At 34.5% G+C, this 21581-nt stretch overlaps 2 protein-coding genes, 1 long non-coding RNA gene and 1 other non-coding gene across 5 annotated transcripts; 2 read left to right on the top strand and 2 right to left on the bottom strand.

The window, feature by feature from the left end:
- Positions 1 to 474: 474 nt before the first annotated feature.
- LOC8284842 (pleiotropic drug resistance protein 1) lies at positions 475 to 11624 on the bottom strand. 2 transcript variants are annotated; one of them, XM_025156472.2, is made up of 24 exons: positions 11005 to 11624; positions 10790 to 10910; positions 10607 to 10695; positions 10445 to 10529; positions 10188 to 10347; positions 10006 to 10082; positions 9875 to 9928; positions 9703 to 9793; positions 5684 to 5985; positions 5306 to 5587; positions 4762 to 5078; positions 4512 to 4672; positions 4320 to 4423; positions 4058 to 4214; positions 3876 to 3983; positions 3626 to 3792; positions 3039 to 3371; positions 2560 to 2850; positions 2388 to 2471; positions 2154 to 2287; positions 1658 to 1885; positions 1397 to 1568; positions 918 to 1172; positions 475 to 834 (listed from the first exon to the last, which is right to left on the bottom strand). In XM_025156472.2, the coding sequence occupies exons 1-24, from the start codon at positions 11313 to 11315 to the stop codon at positions 577 to 579; spliced, it is 4341 nt and encodes a 1446-aa protein (XP_025012240.2). In that variant the 5' UTR covers positions 11316 to 11624; the 3' UTR covers positions 475 to 576. The 2 variants fall into 2 exon arrangements, with proteins under 2 accessions (XP_025012240.2, XP_025012241.2); XM_025156473.2 differs by having other exon boundaries at positions 3626 to 3789.
- A 1706-nt stretch (positions 11625 to 13330) lies between these two features.
- On the top strand, positions 13331 to 13402 carry TRNAG-UCC. The gene has a single exon. It is a non-coding gene; the product is annotated as a tRNA-Gly (tRNA).
- A 50-nt stretch (positions 13403 to 13452) lies between these two features.
- On the bottom strand, positions 13453 to 15235 carry LOC8284861 (protein ECERIFERUM 26-like). Its single transcript, XM_002514306.3, has 2 exons — positions 14724 to 15235; positions 13453 to 14501 (listed from the first exon to the last, which is right to left on the bottom strand). Exons 1-2 carry the CDS (start codon positions 15138 to 15140, stop codon positions 13572 to 13574), a joined length of 1347 nt encoding a protein of 448 aa, XP_002514352.1. The 5' UTR covers positions 15141 to 15235; the 3' UTR covers positions 13453 to 13571.
- A 143-nt stretch (positions 15236 to 15378) lies between these two features.
- LOC112533968 lies at positions 15379 to 20354 on the top strand. The gene is made up of 3 exons (XR_007215253.1): positions 15379 to 16682; positions 16839 to 17936; positions 20075 to 20354. It is a non-coding gene; the product is annotated as an uncharacterized LOC112533968 (long non-coding RNA).
- Positions 20355 to 21581: the final 1227 nt, after the last annotated feature.

The raw sequence follows: 21581 nt of genomic DNA, 5'->3' as shown, positions 1-21581 counted from the left end.
TAACATTTCATCTTATCCTTTGTTTGGATTGAGGGAGAATTTCAAATTCAAACAAAAATGTAAGAATCTGAGCCGTGTTTGCAAACGCACGGCTGTCTGTGTTATAGACTATCATAATCCGTATGCACCTCTGACGACAGTTATTAATTTAAGTTCGAGCAGTTTTCTTGAACCTGGTGAACCAGGCGTACTACTTTCCAACCTTCTGTGGACCTTTCTTCTCTTATGATTTTTGCTACTTTCTTTATCAAAGGGTTTTGAAAAATTAGCTTATCAGGGTTCTGGTTCAGGTTCAGCAACATCCTAACACCAAGCTACTCCAAAATTAACAAAGAAAGTGAAAAGAAAAGGAAAAGTTTTGTAGTGTACACGCAGAGAGAGAGAGAGAGAGAGAGAGAGAGAGAGAGAGAGACCCGGCATTAGATTTCTCAAGTTTCTTGTTTCAATGGCAAAGTAGCTTTTTAGACATGAAAATACGCTCTAGTATAATATTGTACTAGCAAATTTCCAAGTAGCTCAAGATTAACTACAAGTTGATAATCGCTTTACAATTACATTTATCAACACGGCATGTTCTTACCTTCTCTGGAAGTTAAATGCTTTAATAGAAAAAGCAAAGAAGAACCCGAAAAGCACAGAGAATCCAACTATGACAATTGCAGCAATTCCAACAAAGTCGTGTCTGAACCCAAAATAACTCCTTAAGAAATGTTCAACCGTTTCACCAGTGTCTAACATGTCCTTTATGTCTCCAAATTGTGAAGCAACCAATCCATACATGGTCCAAGCCACTGGGCAACACCAATAATACCATCTCCACCACACAGGAATTCTCTGTCATAAATACTTTTAATGCCTACCGATCCCTCATTCTGATAATAGCTAAAGAAAACTAACATAAGAGATCAAGATCTTACCGGTTGAGGAATAATGAATCCTGAAAAAAGGTTCCATATTGCATAAAAGGCAGATGCTACCACAGCAGCAATGTTGTGATTGGGTGTGACGGCTGTAGTCATCATCCCATAGAAACTGAAGTACAAGAAGGTGAAGTACATGAAGAACATATACCAGAAGAACTTTCTCACAGTCCAATCAAGCCCAATCATAGCATAAACTATGACCCCATATATGATAGTCTGGATAAAAGCGTAAGGGACTTCAATCATAACCTGAAAGATAGAACAATTTATGAGGCAAGGAAACCATTAAGCAGAACTCATTATCAATCCCAAGATATTTCCAAGCCCAAAACCTTAACCATTTGAATACCAACAAAATTATCATTTTTTTTACAATCCCAAGTAATCCCTGACGAGAACAATTTTCTTCAGCTAAGAGGAGGGGATAAAGAAAAAAAGAAGCAGCAGCAAATTCAGTAAACAAATAAGCTTGCCTGCCCAAAGGCATATGGTAATGCAGAATACATCCCAGCTGCTCTTTCTCTGTAAAAAACTGTTCTCTCAATAGCCACAACTGGCTGAACTGATGCAGCATTCTGAATTCCTATAAAGAGCAGAGCAACATACATAGAACCAATTGCATTAAAGATATCCTGTTGCCTTCTTCTGCAACCCATGAAGTTTCACTCAAGTTAGAGATTGAAGAAGAGAAAATATCTAAGCCTTTTGAAATAGCATGTTCCATTCATCTGTACCTTTTGCAGCCTAGATCCCAGAATATCGTACCAAACATCAAAGCTATAACTGTTGTGAACAAGAGTTTCACAGCAGTATAGGGTGGGTTTCGCCAATATGACCAATGTTGCTTCCATAGGCAAGCCATACACTGGGTCAAGAAAGGCTGAGAGTATTGAGTTGGGAAGTATAAATCTTTTGAACCTGGTTGAGGTGTGCTTAGTTCCTTGATCAAGGCTTTGTTTTTCCTGAATTATTACCAATAAATGCTATCATGTTAGTAGCTTTACAACAAGGCATGCATTTAACAGTGACTTAATCTTATGAGAATCTAGTTGCTTTCCTTCCAAATTTAGTCAAGTTTGACATTTCAGTTCACCATTCTCATGACCTTTCATGTCACTCAAAAATGTAATTTTATACACTATATAGCAGATTCATATCAAAATCTAACCAAAGAGTGAATGAGCTTTCCTTCTTTTCCTTGGTTTTCTTTTCCACTTGAAAGTGACTGACCTGTATAATTCTGAGTTTTTGTAGATGTCAGCAAAGTTAATCCCAAGAACTGCTTCTTGTGCTGCTGAAGTAATCTCCAACATCCAAGTGGAAGGATTGTAACCATCCTTAATCTTAGGAACACCTTTAATGTCCTTGTAAAATTTGAAGTTTCAATGTCACCAGCTCATCAGTAAGTAACGAGGAAAGAAACTGGAACAGCTTCATTATTAATCATCCATCTATTACACTAACCTCAAAATACTTGATCAGACGGCAAGAATGACAGCCTATTGGACCCACATAAACTTCTTCACCTCCCCTTTTTAATAAAATTAACTGTAATGTGATACTATAGAAATTAATATGGCATGAGATGGAAATAAAACAGATCAGGCAGTTCCTGATCGTGAAAAAATTGTCTGACCTCATCAAAGGCATCAAAAATATCAATGCTTGGCTGGTGTATAGTGCACACCACAGTTCGCCCAGTATCTACTGTGTTCCTCACTGTTCTCATAACTATGGCAGCTGCCCTGGCATCAAGGCCAGAGGTTGGCTCGTCCATAAAAATTATAGATGGGTTGGCAACAAGCTCAACAGCAATAGTTAGCCTCTTTCGCTGCTCGGTTGAAAGACCATTCACACCAGGCAATCCTACAAGTGCCTCTCTTAGAGAGTTGAGCTCAACAAGCTCCATAACTTCCTCAATGAACATCTGCATTCCATCAATTGTACTTAACCTCAATAATCTGAGATAAATAGAATAGAAATCTGTTTCATGTCTTGATTGCTTTGACTTCTGTTCATCCTATATATGAAAATGTGCAGCCTTGATTTTTTATGCCATTACTTCCGTTCATGTCATCCAGTAAATAAAAGAAAGTAAAACTAATTGAAAAGTACCTTTCTTTTATAAGAATCAACCTCAGGGGGTAGCCGAAGCCATGCAGAATAAAGCAATGACTCATAAAGTGTAACATGTGGAGAATGTATATCAGTTTGCTCACAGTATCCTGATATGCGAGCAAATGTTTCTTGCTTCTTTGGGTACCCAGATATTGAGATGTGTCCCTCAATATAACCACCAGTTTTTCTTCCAGCCAAGACATCCATAAGCGTGGTCTTACCAGCGCCACTAACACCCATAAGGGATGTTAGTACTCCTGGCTTGAAAGCACCACTGATACCCTTCAGAAGTTCAAGACGATCGTCAGGAATACCTTGAGCTTTCATTTCCTGCAAGTTCGATAGCATTTAAGGACAAGCATTTTTAGGAATTGCATGTGTAAAAAAGTAATGGTGTGCATGTGAATTATAATAGTTTGTTGTTAAAAGAAGAGACATGAAAATGCTAAAACCATATAAAAGTCGAAAGTTTAACAACTATTTCAAACTTTGGAGACTTCAACAAACTCTCTTTATGTTTGATATATCAATAGTCCTTTTTAAGCTTCAAGGATTGTCACATGTCGAGTAAAGTCTTAACTTACCTGAGGCATATCTACAGCATATCTGATTTCATTGAACGCCATGGAGAGGGGTTGGAAAGGTAGAACCATTCCACGTCTCCTGTTTGGATTTGCATCAGTAAAGTTGTTCAGACTTGAGGATACTATTTTGGATGGGATACTTTTGTGGATCTCGTTCCCTCTTCCTGCTAGGTTTCACAGCGGCCAACTTACAACTTGATTCGTACAAGGTATAAAAGGCAACGATAAAAAGGAAAATCTTGTGACTCACCCAAAGAGCTCTTTCCACTAGTAAATAATTCAAAGGACTCTGCAGATCTGTTAGAATGTTTCTCGGCCAAAGCCTCTTTTGATATTATTACCTGAGGCTTCCCAAATGCTGCAACCTCTCAAGCGTAAGATATTGGCGCCAACTATAGAGATTAGAGAAACACTAAAAAGGTGGCCACTTACGTTCAAGGTATTTTAGGGCTAAAGTGTAAAGGACATTGAATAGAACAACAAATCCAATCAAAGCTCCTACTCCGATCCAATACCAATGTGCTTCAGGGAAAATCCCATGAGATTTCAAGAAACTAACTCCTAGTGGCTCTGTTGAGAGTGGAGGAACCTGCAGCACAAGTTTTTCCACATTACTGTCATCAATGTTGATCAAATCACTTTCAACAAGTCTTCCATTTCAGCACATAAAAATATTCAAAGAAACTAAGCTTACGTGTCTCCAAGTGTTCCCAAGAAATTCATTAACAGATATAGCATTTTGCACATACATCAATGGCGAGATCCAGTAACCCCATAACCACCAGCTCTTCACTTCATCTGGTTCAGAACAATTTAGTGCAGGATCAAAATTTAAGTAACATCAGAAAAGTCGTGGGAATCTATAGCAAGAATTTAGCTAATTCACCTCGTGATAAGATGAATCCACCCAAAACAAGTATTGCAAGTAATGCAAATGATCCAACAGTATTAGCAACAATAATATCTCTTCCTAATGCAGCCATTAAACGAAATAGTCCAGATGCCATCTGATTTGTACATAGGAGTAGCAAGTACTGCTTCAAAAACCTGCCATCAAGAATTTCAATAAAATTCTGAAGAACATCAGTTCCAAATATTAGAAAGAAAAGATTCATGGAAGATTTCTGCTTTCCTACCTTCTAATGTTTGGATCAAAACCTATAACATAATAAGTTAACACCACCCATATAGCAACTTCCACAAAGGTGATTGGAATTTTGACAATCCACGTGGGTAGGGCATATGCCCATGAAGGGTAAAACAGAAGATCTCTTTGCTTGTAGAAGACAGGAAGTTTCATGATGGTCAATGCGAGCTCTGTGAAACCATTAAACATAAGCGTAACAACAGTAAAGAAAAGAGCACCGAGGTAAATCGCTGCATCTGTTGGTGTGTCACGGCGCATTTCCGTTCTCAGAAATACTGTAATCGTCAAGACAGCCATGATGATAATCTGAAAGGAAAGAACACTACTAGTTAGTTACCAATTTCATCAATGTACTAATGTGAGCTTTTGTTCAAGATTTGACCTCAAAAGAAGAATCTGATTTTATTTGATGAAATTGAAAGGACTTTCAAGTTTTTGCTAGATTCTACAAATTTGACAAAAACTGGAAATTTCTATCCTGAATACAACTGCTTCAGGTCTTATTTTGCATCAGAGAAGAGAATCCAACTTACTTGGGTCATTTTAAAAATATAGAAAAATGAGTTTCTCTTCATGAGCAAAAGTTCTCTTGAAATGCAAGCTTTCAGGAGTTCCTTCTTGCTGAGACCGTATTTCTTAGTTGTTAGAGCTGTTGGATGGCATTTGGACTTGTCAAATGGTGTAGCAAGTTCATCACCTAGCTTTTGGCCGATGTGAAAGGACTGAAATGTTTCAGCAAACTCCTTGACAGAAACAAAACTATAAGGCTCATCTTTGCGTGCCCAGTACTGCTCTTGATCTTTCCTTGATGTAACCTATAACATTAAAAAGCTTATTAACAAAATCAAGCCATTTAATAAGGTAACCACACACACACACACACACACACACAGAGCTAAAATGCTAATTACTTCTTGTAAGAAATCAGCAGGTCCTTTTCTCTCGGGGCATTTGAAGCCGGTGTATTCAAAGAACTCGAGCACATTTTGGCGCGGACCTTGATACACAATTTGGCCTTCTGAGAGAAGAATTACATCATCAAAAAGATCAAATGTTTCAGGTGCTGGTTGGAGAAGAGAGATAAGGGCAGTTCCACCCAGAATGTGGATTGATTGTCTAAGTGAATTCACAATTTGAAAGGTTGTTGAACTGTCCAAACCAGTTGATATCTCATCCATAAAAAGTGCTCTTGCAGGTCCAACCAGCATTTCCCCTGCAAATATGTTCGCCATAATACACTTAACACACATACTTAAAACCAGTAATTTGTCAAAAGTTTTTGTATAAAATCTCTCTTGTTACTTTCTGCTATGACGACGATGATGATAGTAAATTAGTAATATATAGTTAATTAAGATAACAAAATCATCAAGCATATCATTTTAGTTCTGGTATTTGTGCGTACCCATTGCAAAAACAGCACTTAATCGCTTATCTGAATTTATTAACATATACGATTCCATTTGAGAGGGAGATATTTAAGAATTAACCACCGCCAAAATGATGTTTGGTTCTTTTTATGAGTAAACCACATTTCAGTCAACGTGGGTTAATCGCGGAAGACATGAACACCGGTGAAGGTGGCTACAACGTCGATGAGTTGGAGTTTAACCAGCTTAGGCCACAACGCGCCATTCCAACTGAAAATAGCTCCTCGGCTTAACGATAAATTATTATTATTATATGATAATACCATGTCAGCGTATTGACCCACGTTATTACGACACATCATGTTAACTACTACTACGTGGCATAACCACATCACAGTCATTATCCACATGGCATAGGCCAAATTAATACCGTATCACGTGCTATTATACGAATCATCATCATTAAAATATAGGATAATTTTGTTTAAAATAATATAATTTAACTTTATATTAAACATTATTAATTTTCAATTACATTAAATTTTATCATTTAAATTTTATAAATAACGATGACTTGCAATTTATTGAATCTTTTATAATTTTATAATTATAAAAATAATTAAAATATTTTATAAAAAATAATAATTATTTTTTTAATTTCTTATAAAATATATCAATTTTTTGTAGTGTTATAAGTTGTGAAAACATAAATGATTACGAAAAGTGATTATTTTTATGAAATTTAATGATTTATGAAATAATCATAAAATATATTACTAAGTTACGAAAAAATGATAATTATTTTTGTATTACTAGTTGTGAAAAAATAAATAATATTACAAAAAAATAATTAATTTTATGAAATATGATGATTTACGAAAAAAATAATAAATTTATAAAAAATATTAAATTGTTTGTAATTGTGAAATATATTGTTAAATTATGAAAAATAATAATTTTTTATATTTTTTTGTAAGTATTACTAGTTGTGAAAAAATAAAAGATATAATAAAAAAAGATTATTTTTACAAAATTTAATGATTTACAAAAAAATGACAAATTTACTGATACAACCAAGGATGCATCTAAGTCAACTAGCATGGATCCACTAGCCTATAGAGGACCAATGATACGAGCAAGGAGTAAAAAGTTCAAGCAAGCCTTAAATTTTTACTTGGAGCATGTTTTGAAGATAGCTAACGATGGTGCTTTTGATCTTTTTTTTATGATGATAACAATGCCTTGAAGATAGTGACATTAATTGCTATTAATGAGCAATTGAGGCAGAAGCCCATCTTCAATAAAGCGTGACCACGCCTTATAACCTGTAAGCTGCGCAAAAAGGGGGCAGAAGCTCATCTTCAATAAGGCGTGATCACGCTTTACAACCTGTGAGCTGCGCAGGGGCAAAAGCTCATCTTCCATAAAGCGTGACCACGCCTTATAACCTGTGAGCTGCGCAGGGGCAAAGCTCATCTTCCATAAGGCGTGACCACGCCTTACAGTTTATAAGCTGCCTACAAAAAAAGCTTTGAATTTTTCAAGAAAAATTCGTAATAGACCCGTTTTTAGTATTGGATAAATAGAACTTCATTCCATAAATTTAGGGTTTTAATTAGGGTTAGATTATTCTTTATCTTATCATTCCTTATAGGGATAAGATTAGCCGCATATTAGGAGTCTTTTATGGTTTGATATTTATTCCTTATCTCTTAGTTCTTTTAGGGTTTAGAATCACTTTAAAACCCTATAAATAGAGCTATGTATTTCGATTAAAACAATAAGATCAATATATCATTTTGAATGGAGTTTATTTTCCTTGAGTTGTTAACTCTTGAATTTCTTGAGATTAAATTAACTTGTTTAATTTAGTTTCACATCTACATGTTTGATCAATCAATTAGTTTTTTATTAGTTTCTTGAGTTTGTTTAAATATTCTTTATCTATTTATAACTAAAGGGCTTAGTAGTTCTATTACTAAGTTTGTTAGTTCCATAATCAATTGCAAACTTTCAAGTTAGATTTTGGGGCGACAATTCGAACTTATTGGTAAGGGTGCTTCCTCTTAAATAGGAAGAACGTTTATCAGTTTGAGTTTCTCACACATTGCTTATCTTGGTGTTTGAACATATCCGGTTCGAGTTCGTATCATTCAAGAAAAATACTAAATCTTATATTATTAAATCACGAAAAATACTAAATCTTATATTATTAAATCACGAAAAATGATAATTTTCTGTCAAAAGCCCAGTTGTGAAAGGCCCTACGTTTCAGGAAAGAGATGCTGAGCTATCGGTTATTATTTGAATGGATTCGTTTGCTAGCTAGAGTTTGTTATTGCTGCAGTATTGTTGGTCGCTCTTTTGTCAATATTCCATTTCTCTTGTGGAAATGATTAGCTGAATATAACAGCTGTGAAACAGATGTTTTAATTTGTCTTTTTGCCAATTATAGGCTATTTATTTTTTGTTTTTGAGAGGTTGGGATAGGAAATTTTATCAATGAATATCAAGTCATTTTTGACAGTTTCTCTCAAAAGCTTCTTTCTATTTTCTTATTCTTAAGCTTCTCTTATCAATGAATATCAAGTCATTTTTGACAGTTTCTCTCAAAAGCTTCTTTCTATTTTCTTATTCTTAAGCTTCTCTCATTTTCTATTTCTTATTCCGTTGCAATCCAACTCTATGAGCCAGGATCTTGATATTTTCTTCGTATCTTTTACAAATTATACTAATTTTTCATAAATATTATTAGTTGCGAGAAAATGATTACTTTTGTAAAATTTAGTAATTTATGAAGAATCTATAATTTTAAAAAAAATATTAGATTTTTTGTAATCGCAAAACATATTGTTAAATTATAGAAAAAGAAAAGACAATCCTTTTAATATTTTTTTATAAATTACACAAATTTTTGGTAAGTGAAACTAGTTATGAAAAAATAAATGATATGATGAGAAGAAATAATAAAATTTGTGAAATTTAATGATTTACGAAAGGATTGATAAATTTATGAAAAATACTAAATTTTTTATAATAATGAAATTTATTATTGATTATGAATAATGAAAATAGTTTTTATATCTTCTTTGACAAAATTAAACTAATTTTTCGTACATTTTAAAGGTATATGAAATTTTTAAAACTATCTTATATTATTTTAGTAGATTTTATTTTAATTAGTAACCTATAATCATTTTTTTTAAGAAAAAATTATATAAATTGTGATTATCTTAGTAACCATAAAATTTCCCCTAAAACATTTTTATTTTCCAACAAAAGATTGATTAGGCACTAAAACTGCTACAAAACCAGATACACCCCAGTCAACTGCTCCATTTAATCCCTCTAATCTCATCTTTGTTCTATTCTTGTCTTTGTCTTGTGTTATATTAGGGTCTAATTGATTGATCGAATGATTGGATTATGTGTTTGTAGAAAAGCATAAGCAGTAGTCCACCAAAGGATTTCGAAGCATTTGTCAGATAAATGGATGGTTCTTGGATTTGGGTATTGTTAATATTGCGATTTGCGACACGATAAAATTTCTGTGAAATTACCTGTTGTGAGTCGTTTCTTTTGGCCCCCAGATATGCCTCGTATCATTTCGTCACCGACCACAGTATCAGCACATGCTTCGAGTCCTAGAATCTGCCAATAGATTTTCATATTAAGGATGCATGTTATATTTTGCATATTGTGATCTTTTCCTTCCCACTTTCTGTATCGTACCTTGATAATGTAATCTGTAACTACGTTGGTCTCTTGCCCTTCCAGTGCGGCTGCCTGCTTAATATCAGGGTGGTGTGTTACTGCTACATCATTATCACGGAACTATTTCATTTTTTAACTCGACTTCTCACCTTCATGTAGATATCAATATCAGGGTCTGGTTTGATATTTGCTGCCTTTTCCCTTCTTGATAATTCTTCCAACATCTCTGCACCATTTCATAAACAATTCATTCTAGTTCATTCAGTTGCTAATTTTAGTTATATATCGAAATAATGGGCTAGTGTAGATCATCTATATATATATTGCTGACCAAGACGAGGTCCAACCCCTTGACATCTAGCAGAGAAAGCAAGAGTTTCTCTGACAGTCATTTCACCAATATGAAGATCATATTGACTTATATAAGCTGATGTTCTCTGTGGCACAAACTCTTCCATTCCATGTCCGTTGTATGTTACTCTTCCTGAAAACTGAATTTTTCATAGAATTACTCATATTATCAGATGACCAGGAAATATAGTATTTGCAGAAAAGGTTGCTTATTATAATGGATTTCCATCTCCTTACTTGTAAATCTTTACCAAGTTTTCCAGCCAAAGCCAGTAGTAAGGTGGTCTTGCCTGAGCTTGGCGGGCCTAAAAGCAGCGTCATTCTGCAAAGTTGGATTAATTTATTATTGAATTGTGAGATCAACTCTTGGCAGAATTTGCTAATAACACTTGTGCTCACCTTCGAGGCTTGATGATCCCGCTAACATCATTAAGGATTGGTAATGGTTTCTTTCTACTTGGAAGTATGTGAAGATAATTCAAGAATCCCTTTGCATAGCAGCAGTGCACAAGGTACAATCAGATAGTTCTATTCACATTCAATCTAGAAACTATACAAGATCATGAAGTTTTGAGTTTCTACCTCTAACAAATTGATAGAAAAATTGAAGATTGTAGGCAATCCCCTGCTTCCAATATAAGCTTCTGCTTCAACATTCAAATGCTCGAATCGCACTTCAATGGTTGGCATGTCTAGTCCAACTCTGTGTTTAACACAAGCACATGAATATTCACAGTTAAAGAAAGATCGAGATGTGCATGCAATATTTTCTCCACTTACGTAACAACAATACATACCTTTCAATGCGGTTCCTGAGCTTCAACAAGAATTTCTCATTATCATCCTCTGCAATTTTCACTAACCTTTCGACCAACTTTCTTCTCTCTATCAATCCAAGATTATTTACATCAATCTCTTTTTCATCAAGTATACCTCTCTTTATACGTAAATAAGTAGGCAGTTTCTCCAAAGCAGCCCATTTGAGAGCTTCTTCATCATCTTCTGCATGTGAAGACTTTGAGAATGCTTCCATTGTGTTATTTGTCCAACTCCTGAAACTGCCTGTACGTCCACTACTGCTGATTCTACATATATCACTCCTCTCCATTACTGGAGAGCCAATGTTATTGATAGCTTAATATCAACTCAAGAAACGAGAATAAAGTCTTCTACCAGTTGTCATGCAGGGAAAATTAAATTCAAGGAGCTTTTCATGAGTTGAATTGCAGCTCGATCAGTAGCTGCAAGCTGGTCTGCATGGGTCTCCATGCTTTTCTCTCTATTTATATCATCAGAAGGATTATGGGACATTTCTTTTTAAACCTATAGGCATGGATCAAATTCCTATATTTTATTTTATTTTTTAGTGTATTTTTTTATTTTATATTATTTTTTTAGAAGATTTTTCTAGACTTGGTGCATGTGCCGAAACTAATAAGAGAGTGTCACGTATGTACGAGTGTTTTATATTTTGATATTGGATAATTGACTCATATTTTATAATTTAAAACTATGAATTATTTATTAGTTTTGTATAAATAAGTACATATGTCAAACTTCCATTTCTTTTTATTAAATAAGTTACACAATAAATAATATTGGTGCCAATTTCAAATTTGGTGGTGTTTACATGTGGTTCCCATTTTAAAAATGCAAAAATGTCCAATGCAGTTGATGCATTTAGGATTAATAATTTTTAGTACTTCAGTCAGGACATGAAATTTAGTTTCATAGATATAATTTTTAGAAAATAAAATTTCATTGTAACATTTAAAATTAAATCATATAGTAATTTAATAATATTACTATAAATATAAATATTTTTAAAATATTTATAAAAAATTAAATATCAAAGGAAGTAAAAGTATATTAATTAATTACTAAGATCAAATTATCACAAAACTAATTATTAAGCTTATTAAAATTAATAATTTATTCTAACTTAATAAGACAACTAATTTTGAACAAAATTGATACCTGATAGATTTGATTAAAAGTTTATAAAAATCACTCTTATTGTATTTAATTTCATCATTGTGAAAAAAAAAATGTTTTTATTTTATTGCAATAATATAACTTTAATTTGAGTAATACATTAATCATCTGCACAGTGTTTCAAGGTGCCAAAATACTGTAATAGATATTTAAACCAATTAGAAGTTAACATATATAAATCCTATTTTTTAATCACTAAAATATAAAATAGTTAATTTTACAATTAATTTTGTTATTATCCTTGGGAAACGTCTCCTTAAGTTGTCTTCTCAGACCACATTAAACTTTTCTTTCAAATGATTCACTATGGAACAATAAACTCTACCTCTTCTGTAAACCAGTTGCTGAATTTGTACTTCTCTCTCTCTCTCTCTATATATATATAAATTGGGAAGGTCTCAGTTTGAAAAACTCTACACATCAATCAAGTTTTAGCATAAACCTGTGGCGAATCAAATTCTAAGTAATGTTAATGTTTACTTGAAAAGGTTACCCACCTAACTTTGTTCTAAATTATTTTGGTTCATAATAAGGAAAATATCATGAACAAGAAACAGGCACCCATATAGCCAAAGGAAAATTAAGATCCGCCGCTGAATGAATATAGATTTAAAAGAGGGACAGGGTGGGGCACTATGATTCTAGACATATTAATTGGTCAAAATAAACAGTACGTTTTGGCCTTCCATTCTTCCAATTAAATGTAAAGAAGGTCATTTTCTTTTTCCTATTTATTTATGGTTGAAGTTAGTTGAGAGTAGATGTTATATTATGACAAATATAAATAAATGAAATTAAAACCAACTCAAGCTTTTATACATATCCTAAAACACTACGAAAGATATATATGTTCACGCTCTAGTTGTCTTCCCCACTCCATTATTTATTTCCTCTTTCCCGCTTGCTTTTGATATTTTTCTTTTTATTTTATTTTTTTTATAAAAAATTTGACCCTTTTTGTTAGATAAACATTCGACTTTTATATAAATTGCTTTTTTTAGAAACAAAATAAACCCTAAATCTTTTAGTAGAAATAAAAATAATAATTAAACATTCAAAGTTTCAGGCGTGCACAGCAATGCCAATTCTCGTCAATCTATTATTTGAGGGTTTGGGACATCAGTTGTAGCGTCTGTAGTCCAACGGTTAGGATAATTGCCTTCCAAGCAATAGACCCGGGTTCGACTCCCGGCAGACGCATTATATTTTTTTGTTTATTTTCCCTATTTTTTTTCTTAAACCATTGAAAAGGATACAGAAACCCCTTACTAATATTATCATTAGATATATGTCACATTAAAGTGATCATAAAGCAGTAAGTAGTAACAAAGATATTAAGCTTTTAGATATCTACATCACTTGTTTCAGTTCATTTCTTGTTTCCAAGCAAAATAGCTGGAGAGAAGCCTAGAATAAGATCATCCTCACATAGTTTAAACACCTCATCCTCCGGTAATGTCACCATCACCACCTTGCTCATTGCACCCTCACCAGGCGGTGAAGGGAGGACCAACACTTGCCCTGCTCCACTAACTGGTTCGACATGATAAGAAACACGTATAGGTGCAAGACCTCCTTCAAATATAGCCAAATATGGATCAACTCCTTCTAAATTAGCACAAATGAGATCACAACCGTTCATCAAAGGAGGAGTTTGACAATCATTTGATTCTAGCCACTCGATCAAATCCATTATCCCTTCGGTGTCCATTTTTGCCATTTCTTCTTCAATAGCCCAAGTAGCACTTGATATTTTATCATTACTTAAAGACTTTGGTTGGACTTTGTTATATACCATGCAGTTGCCAAAGAACCCATGATCTAGACCCAACACTTTTCTCATATCTAAACATATACTCATGTCTATTAACCCATTTTCTTTTCCTTTCACTTTGCTTATACAAGCCCAAAAAAGCCCTGATAATGCCTGAAACGGTGATGGGTTTGGTTGGTCAGGTCTACGAGTAGTTCGAGACATGGCCATACAGGCTCGGATCATGGGGTCTGTAAATAAGAGGGCAACGGTTGCATATGCATGACCAGTGGTGGCCGTTACCGAACTTGTTTTCCCAATAGTAGATTTATAGTGATTGATCAAGTGGGTGTAAGGCTGGTGGTTAGGAATTTTGTTTCCAGGTCTTCTAGGCGGTAGGGGGTGGAAAAGAGGTGGACTGATCATTTTTCCAGAAAAGGTTGTGTCGGCCCAGGCCTTCATGAATATGGTAGCACAAGTGGGATCAGCCAGTGGGTGAAAGCAGCTCAAGCCAATTGCAAATCCACTTTCTTCGAATTCAGTAAGCTGAAAGACATAACAGGGTTATTGTCAAAACCTATAATCAATGCCAGACAAAAAAGAAAGAAAATAAAGAAGGAAATCGACTTTGGCAAAGCCAAAGATAATCGGATAGCTTTCTATTTTCTTCTGAAAAATGATTTGGAGATAGCATGCACATAGTACCCAAAATGAGAGTATGTCTGCACGCACCCGGTTAGAGTCTAAATAGATTACAATATTTTGTACCTGAACATAAAAAGTGGACCAAAAATAAGGTTTATGGAACATTTCTTCCCAATGGATAAGCGTGAGCTCCTTCTCCCTGTCTAAACTCCGTAACCATTCCTCTACACTTCCTTTGGCTCTAGCTTCCACCACTCTTACACCTGCATCATTACACTTGACCATCCATTGCCCATCTTGGTCTTTCAGCAACCTTCCAGTCACTATAGGATAACATGTAAGCAATTCTGACAAAGATTCTCTTAACTTCTTGGTTATTTCTCCAGCCTCCCTTCCTCCTGGAGTTTGAAAATAGTACACAATTCTTAGATGGTTTCGCTCCATAAGGCGGCCTAGAACCGATAAAGGGAAGAACTTTCCTGGTTGTACCGGTTTTGTGCTTACTACAGTACGTTTACATATGTATGTGACTTCGGCCATAGTTAATTATGGAAATTCAGAACTTGAGGGCGATGACTAATTTTGGTTATCACGTGTGTGGAACTTATAGGGAGAGAAGAGACAGGTGGAATCAAGTTTTAAGTGACCTTGTTTTATGGTTACCAGAAAAAACTAACCTTCCATATTTCTGGGAATGATTTTTCCATGATCCGTTCACGAAAGTAGTGCACCTTAGGGTATTGCTTTAATTCAATAACTATATAAAAGAAGGAAGCTTTTTCTTTTCCTTCTCCACTACATTTTATGTGAGAGATCAACTGTGGTTGTTAGCAAAGCCCTCTAATTTAACAATCAAACATTTAATCAGTAGTACATAAAGCAGTTGCTATGATATTTGGCTGCAAATAGCTGCAACCAAGTCAACAGTTAGGTCTTTAGCGACGAAAGTCACTGAGCATTAATAAATAATTTTTTTTTTTTTTAAAGTTATGATTCGCTGCTAAAAGGTCTGTCTAAGTAATCCAAATCCTTGCGTCGGAAATTGGTAATCTACGATGCATCTTTTGTCGGTAAAACAATACAAGGACAGGACTTTTGACTGGTGGGTCGGTCTGGAGTATACTATTATAACTTCGGACACGAAATGTTTTGTGGACAATGTGACATTACTATCTTATGTTGCCATACATCATAGCAAACAATATTTAAACCATAGTTTTAGTAGCTCAGTTTCGTCGACATTCCCTTGATTTTCATTTTGTTCCACTTTCGAGATGGTAAGATTTTATTAGCATTAATATTCTATGTCAACATTTTACCATCCCATGGTGAGAGGAGTTGAGAATATACGTATCTGGTGTTTTAATTTTAGCTTAATTCTTGCTTAAATCGCTGCATGTATAGGCAAGTAAATTTATCCATACGCCAAGTAATCATATATCTCAAGGTAAGACTACGAAGATATCAAGGAATCAAATCCTAGGAACTTTCGTTCACTATATTGAGAAGATCTAGGTATCATCAGCAATGTTTGATTTTTGTACAGTTCTTTTCACTATTTATAGGCTTTTCCAGTGTTATATGAAACCTGCTCTTTCTCGTTCATTTTCCTTTACATATTAAGCACATACCATAACCTTTACAATAATCAACCCTTTAATATAATCAGCTAACACCATGGGTGTAAGGCTAACCACAATCAAGAACAAACTGAGTGTGGAGATGGAGCTGAGTGTATTTGCAGCCCCAGCAAGACCTGACCACTTTCGACAGATAATAAGAATCAAGCCAGGAGGAAAGGCGAATTTATTAGTCAAGACACTAGGTGAAGAAAGTAGAATTTCAGGAAGGCTTTTGATAATTATGGTTTATGTTGATGGAGTATACAGTGGTGTTACTTTGTTGCCTGCCTACTTGGCTAGCTACTCGGAAGTCATTTGTGACAGAGGAGAAGATGGACTTTTGAATCTTCGAGGGATCAAAGCCACAATGTTCAACACTTGCAAACTCCTGTTTATGCATCATCTCTTGCTTGCCACGAATTGTTTTGGTGGTCCTGCTGAGGAGATCATATAAGTCCAGGTCTCATATCTTTTGTCTAGCTATTATTATTATTATTATTACAAGATTAATTAAGTTTGGCCACTAGCTAGATTAATACTGTTTAGTTACTTGTTACTGTGAGTCCTAGCTGTTATGCTTGACTGACCCGACACATTAACTTGCTTTCATGTGCAGGAATTGCACGCAGTCCTTGGTGGTCAATAGAAGCTCAAACAGCCGTTTACTCTTCAAAAAAGCTTTGGAGCTTTAAATAAAACAAATAAGTCGTCTATTTTTTTTTTCTCCTGCTTCAGAATAAGAGCTCCATTTTCATGTAATCCGAAGAGAATTATATACTCGAGCTATTCTCAACACTTGTAGATAATATGATCTTATTCAATGAAGTTGGTGACATCTGTTGTATGTTACTAAGTGATTAAAATGTCAAAAAACCAAAATCCCAGTTGGGTTCATCATCAAATAAATTGAAATGGGATTTGAATTGGATCTTATTCGACTTTTAACTTTCTGTTTAGAATAGAATATGCTTTAGAATAATCTGAATTTATTAGTCAATTTGTGATGGTATTATAATTCGCTTCCAGATGGCAACATTTGTAAGATATCATATATCAACAAATTAAAGAGTTAAGAGCAGTAAGAAAAAAAGAAAGAGAGACGAAGATGAAGACAACAAAGGTCCCAAGGCCGCCTAAAGAATACTAAAGTAAATACATGAAAAAAGAAAATAAATATATGAAAGCGCCAGCTTCACCAAAAGAATAAATAAATAAATACATGAAAGGGGCTCCTTTGCCTCCTTAGGCTGCTTGTATTAACAAGAAAGCAAGCAAATGGCGAATAATTCTTGAAGAGAAGGTGCCTTCAAGTGAGAATCGGAGAGCTTGAACCTGTCAGAATTCGGTGCAGTTTTAGCCCAACTCCTCTGCTCCTCAGCTGCTGAAAATCCTCTGTCACAAATGGCTTCCAGTTTTCCTTATATTTCTATGTTTGATTGCAAAGAATAACTATATAACAGGTGAGTTTACCTTGAAGTTGTTCTGGGTCTGGTTAGATGTAAGGATGGAACTGGAGCCTTTGGACAGAAGATTAAAGTGCAGATAGGAAGAATAGAGGTGTTTGTGCGTGAAACTAGACTGAGTTCCGTAGGATCAAGTTCTCTTGTTTTCTCATTCTCACTAATATTCTTTTCTTTATTTTTCTGAAACTATCTCGGTAGAAATCTCATTACAATCACATGATCCAAGGGAGAAGAAGAAAAGCAATAAAATGGTAAATTTGCTAATGTACCATAAGATTAAGTCTTTAATTTTTCTCCATACAATTCTATGATCATGACATGTTTAGATTTTCACTCTGAATTTGATATGATTCATGTACTTTTACTTTTACAGAAATACTTCTAGAGGGAAAAAAAAAAAAAGGAGTTATGCCTGCAATTCACTTTTTTGCAAAAGCTAGATAATGAACAGTTTTGTATCTTTTGCCTAAGAATTCCGGCCTGACTCCTACCATGTTTTGAGGTCAATTGTCTAAAAAAAAAAATCATGGAAAAGGACACAATCTGTTTTGTGCATTTGTACTTCTAGAAATCCTGGATTTGGAAACCTCTCATTAGTGTATGACTTCTGTAAAAACAAGAAATATATAAAACTAATGGCAATATGGACGTTCAAATTTTAAAATCCTGAAGTAGCGCCTGCTGCAAAAATAAATAGACCAGTACCCCGATATGATCAAGTGCTTGTGTCATAAAATGGAGGGTCAGAAGTTCAATCTCTAAAATCCCTCCCCTTCATTTTCCTATGTACTGGAAAATCAAAGTTGCATGCTGTCTTAGATTCTGATGTCTAACGATTGCAGAGTCCATTTCTAGCTTATGCTACAAAGTGAATATACATTACAATCCCTCTGTACATATATTCTACATAATTGTCTATGGAAAAAATCTTACTTAGATTTGAAGTATGTCTCCATCTATACACTAAACAAATAGATTATTGACACATATTTATTAATTTTAAATAATGAAGTATATGTTAATCATCCAATATTAAAATGTAAAACATTCATATATATATGTCACTCTCCTATTGGTTGCGGTGTATATACTAAGTTTAAGTAAGAATTTCATAGTTATCAAATATTTTAGTTTAACTTAATTATAAATAAGTACGCATTACAATAAATTGTAGTTTCCTTAGATACTCTATATAATAATTATTATTATTATTACATACATGGTAAAAAAAATAAATGTTAATGCCATATGATAAAAATAATAATTATATTATATAATTATATATTCTTTACCTCTATATTACTTGCAATAAAAATAATTAAATCAAAATAGAAATGTTAGTGATTACATTTCTAACCTCTTCATAACAGAAAAAATGATATTGATCATTAGAGTATGACTACAAAAAGAATATTTATGTATTGTGAATAATTACATTAATAAAGAAAATCTTGTTCTAGTCTCAACGATTATATCAAATCAAATCGCTATCTTAGTTTTTTTCTTTATATAATAAAATTGGCTAGGAAGACATCAATAGGTGCATCGGCACATCCCTGCTAGACAAGCACCTGCTTAGCACCTTCATCGTCTATTCCCTTCCAGAATTTTATAAATCAGAGGAAAAAAATACAAAGTGTTCGTAATAAAGAAAAGGGAACACTGAAAACATCTAAAGTTTTCCCTCATATTACTATGTCATTGAATAGCCATATGCAATATGACAAGAAATGCAACGAACTAACCAAAGTAAGCCACTCAAGTTAAACCTTAAAACTTTGGATTCAGCTCCAGACTCCGGTATATTCTCTCTTTTTCTTTTCTTACTAAAATTTTATGGCCTAGCTATCATTACATATATGTATAGTAAAGAGCTGCTAAACCTGGAAAACAATGAACTTGGTGAGGGACTCAACAGTTTGTTTAAATGGGTGCAAGGCTGACTATTTTTGAAAACAAGTCTAGCCAAGAGATGGAAATAAGGGTCTTTGTACCGCCGGATCGACCGGACCGTTTCCGGAAAATTATAAGAATAAAACCTGGAGAAAACAAAGAAATACTAGTAAAGTCTTTCTGTGATTGGGATATAAATCCTGAAAGGCCTGTGATGTTTATGCTTTTTGTGGAAGGTGTGTACACTGGTGTGTCATTGATGCCAACCTACTTAATTGGCTATAAAAGAGTCATCTGTGACAGAAGTGAGGATGGCCTCGTGCATCTTCGAGGAATTAGAGCTTCAATTTTAGACTTTTGCAGACCGAGGTCTAGCTGTCTTTACTTAGAACTTACAATTCCTTTTTACATATCCAGATTTACAGTGCTGTAATTGTCAGTCTTGTTTGTGTTTGGTATTTTATGATTTTGTGTTTCGGTTTATTTGTTAACTCAGGTGGTGCAGCTTCTTACCAGGAGTGCTGGAATATTGTGGAAGGCCTAAAATTGATATGCTATGAGTTCCAGTGATGATCTTCTTCCTATTTTCCTTTTGTGGAAGACTCCTGCAATGTAGAACCAAAGAAATAATTAGATTATCCAAAACCATGGATTGGACTAATGCTTTGACTGTTTCCTCCCGTTAAGACCTGAACTTCGGGTCTTTCCTGGATTATGTCTTTATGAGCTTTATATAATCTGTAGTCTTTATGCAGTGTGTACATTTTATTCGTAAATAAAGGAGTTCACTTAAAAGATATAAATTTGCTGCTATAACTTAAATCCCCATCATTTCGCAAATACTTATGATATATTTCTTTTCTTTTATTCATTCGGTTATATCTCATGTAAAATAAAGCACACCAGCTTTTGTTCTATCTTGTACAATTCTCACTTCCAAATACGTAGATTCTGAGCATTTCTATAGTGCCGGCAAGAAATATTGTTGTTTTTGTGTGATCAACGAAGAGTATATATTTTTTATGAATTCTGATATTACATTATTTGATGATTGTGAATATATATATATGAGGTGCAACGGTAGCCTAATCTATATTGGTTGCCTTGTAAACTGTCCAACGTCCTTTTCTGTTTAAGGAAGGTTGAAGTGACCGTTCCCTGCCACAGAGATGGTTGCTCCCTTTTCCTAGAGCCTGTGATGAGTAGCCCTGCACAGGCTTTTCTGCATGTGCAGGTGTCTGAGGCTCTCTTTCCTGCTGCCTTCAGGTTACTATCTTCAACACTCCCCCTCAAGATGGGTTCGTAGAGGTTAATCGAACCCATTTTGCTGAGAATGATTTTGTGACTATTTTTGTTGAGAGCTTTTGTAAAGATATCGGCCAGTTGATCTTGGCTTCTGACGAATGGTGTTTCAATTTCCTTTGATTGTACTTTTTCTCTGATGAAGTGACAATCCACTTCAATGTGCTTGGTACGTTCATGAAACACTGGATTGGATGCAATGTGACGTGCTGCCTGATTGTCACAATACATCTTCATAGATCCTTTACATTCGATTTTTAAGTCTTGGAGGACTTGCTTGATCCAGGTAAGTTCACTGGTTGTAAAGGCCATGGCTCAATACTCAGCTTCTGCACTTGACCTTGTCACAACATTTTGTTTCTTGCTTTTCCAAGTCACCAAGTTTCCTCCTACGAAGGTGCAAAAACCTGTGGTTGATTTCCTATCACAGCTTCCTGCCCAATCTGCATCAGAGAAGCCAACTATAGTGTTAGTGTTATTTTTCTTCATCCAGATTCCTTGCCCTGGGGTGCCCTTGAAATACCTAAGTATCATGTCGATAGCTTCTGAGTGACTAGTACGGGGTGCGTGCATGAATTGGCTTACCATACTTACAGCATATGCAATATCAGGCCTTGTGACGGTTAGATATATTAACTTCCCTACTAGACGCTGATATTGGCCTATGTCTGAGACAGTCTCACCATCTTCTAAATTAAGTC

This window comes from Ricinus communis, chromosome 3, assembly GCF_019578655.1.
Source record: "Ricinus communis isolate WT05 ecotype wild-type chromosome 3, ASM1957865v1, whole genome shotgun sequence".
NCBI lineage: Eukaryota > Viridiplantae > Streptophyta > Magnoliopsida > Malpighiales > Euphorbiaceae > Ricinus > Ricinus communis.
This window is presented reverse-complemented; position numbering and strand designations above follow the sequence as displayed.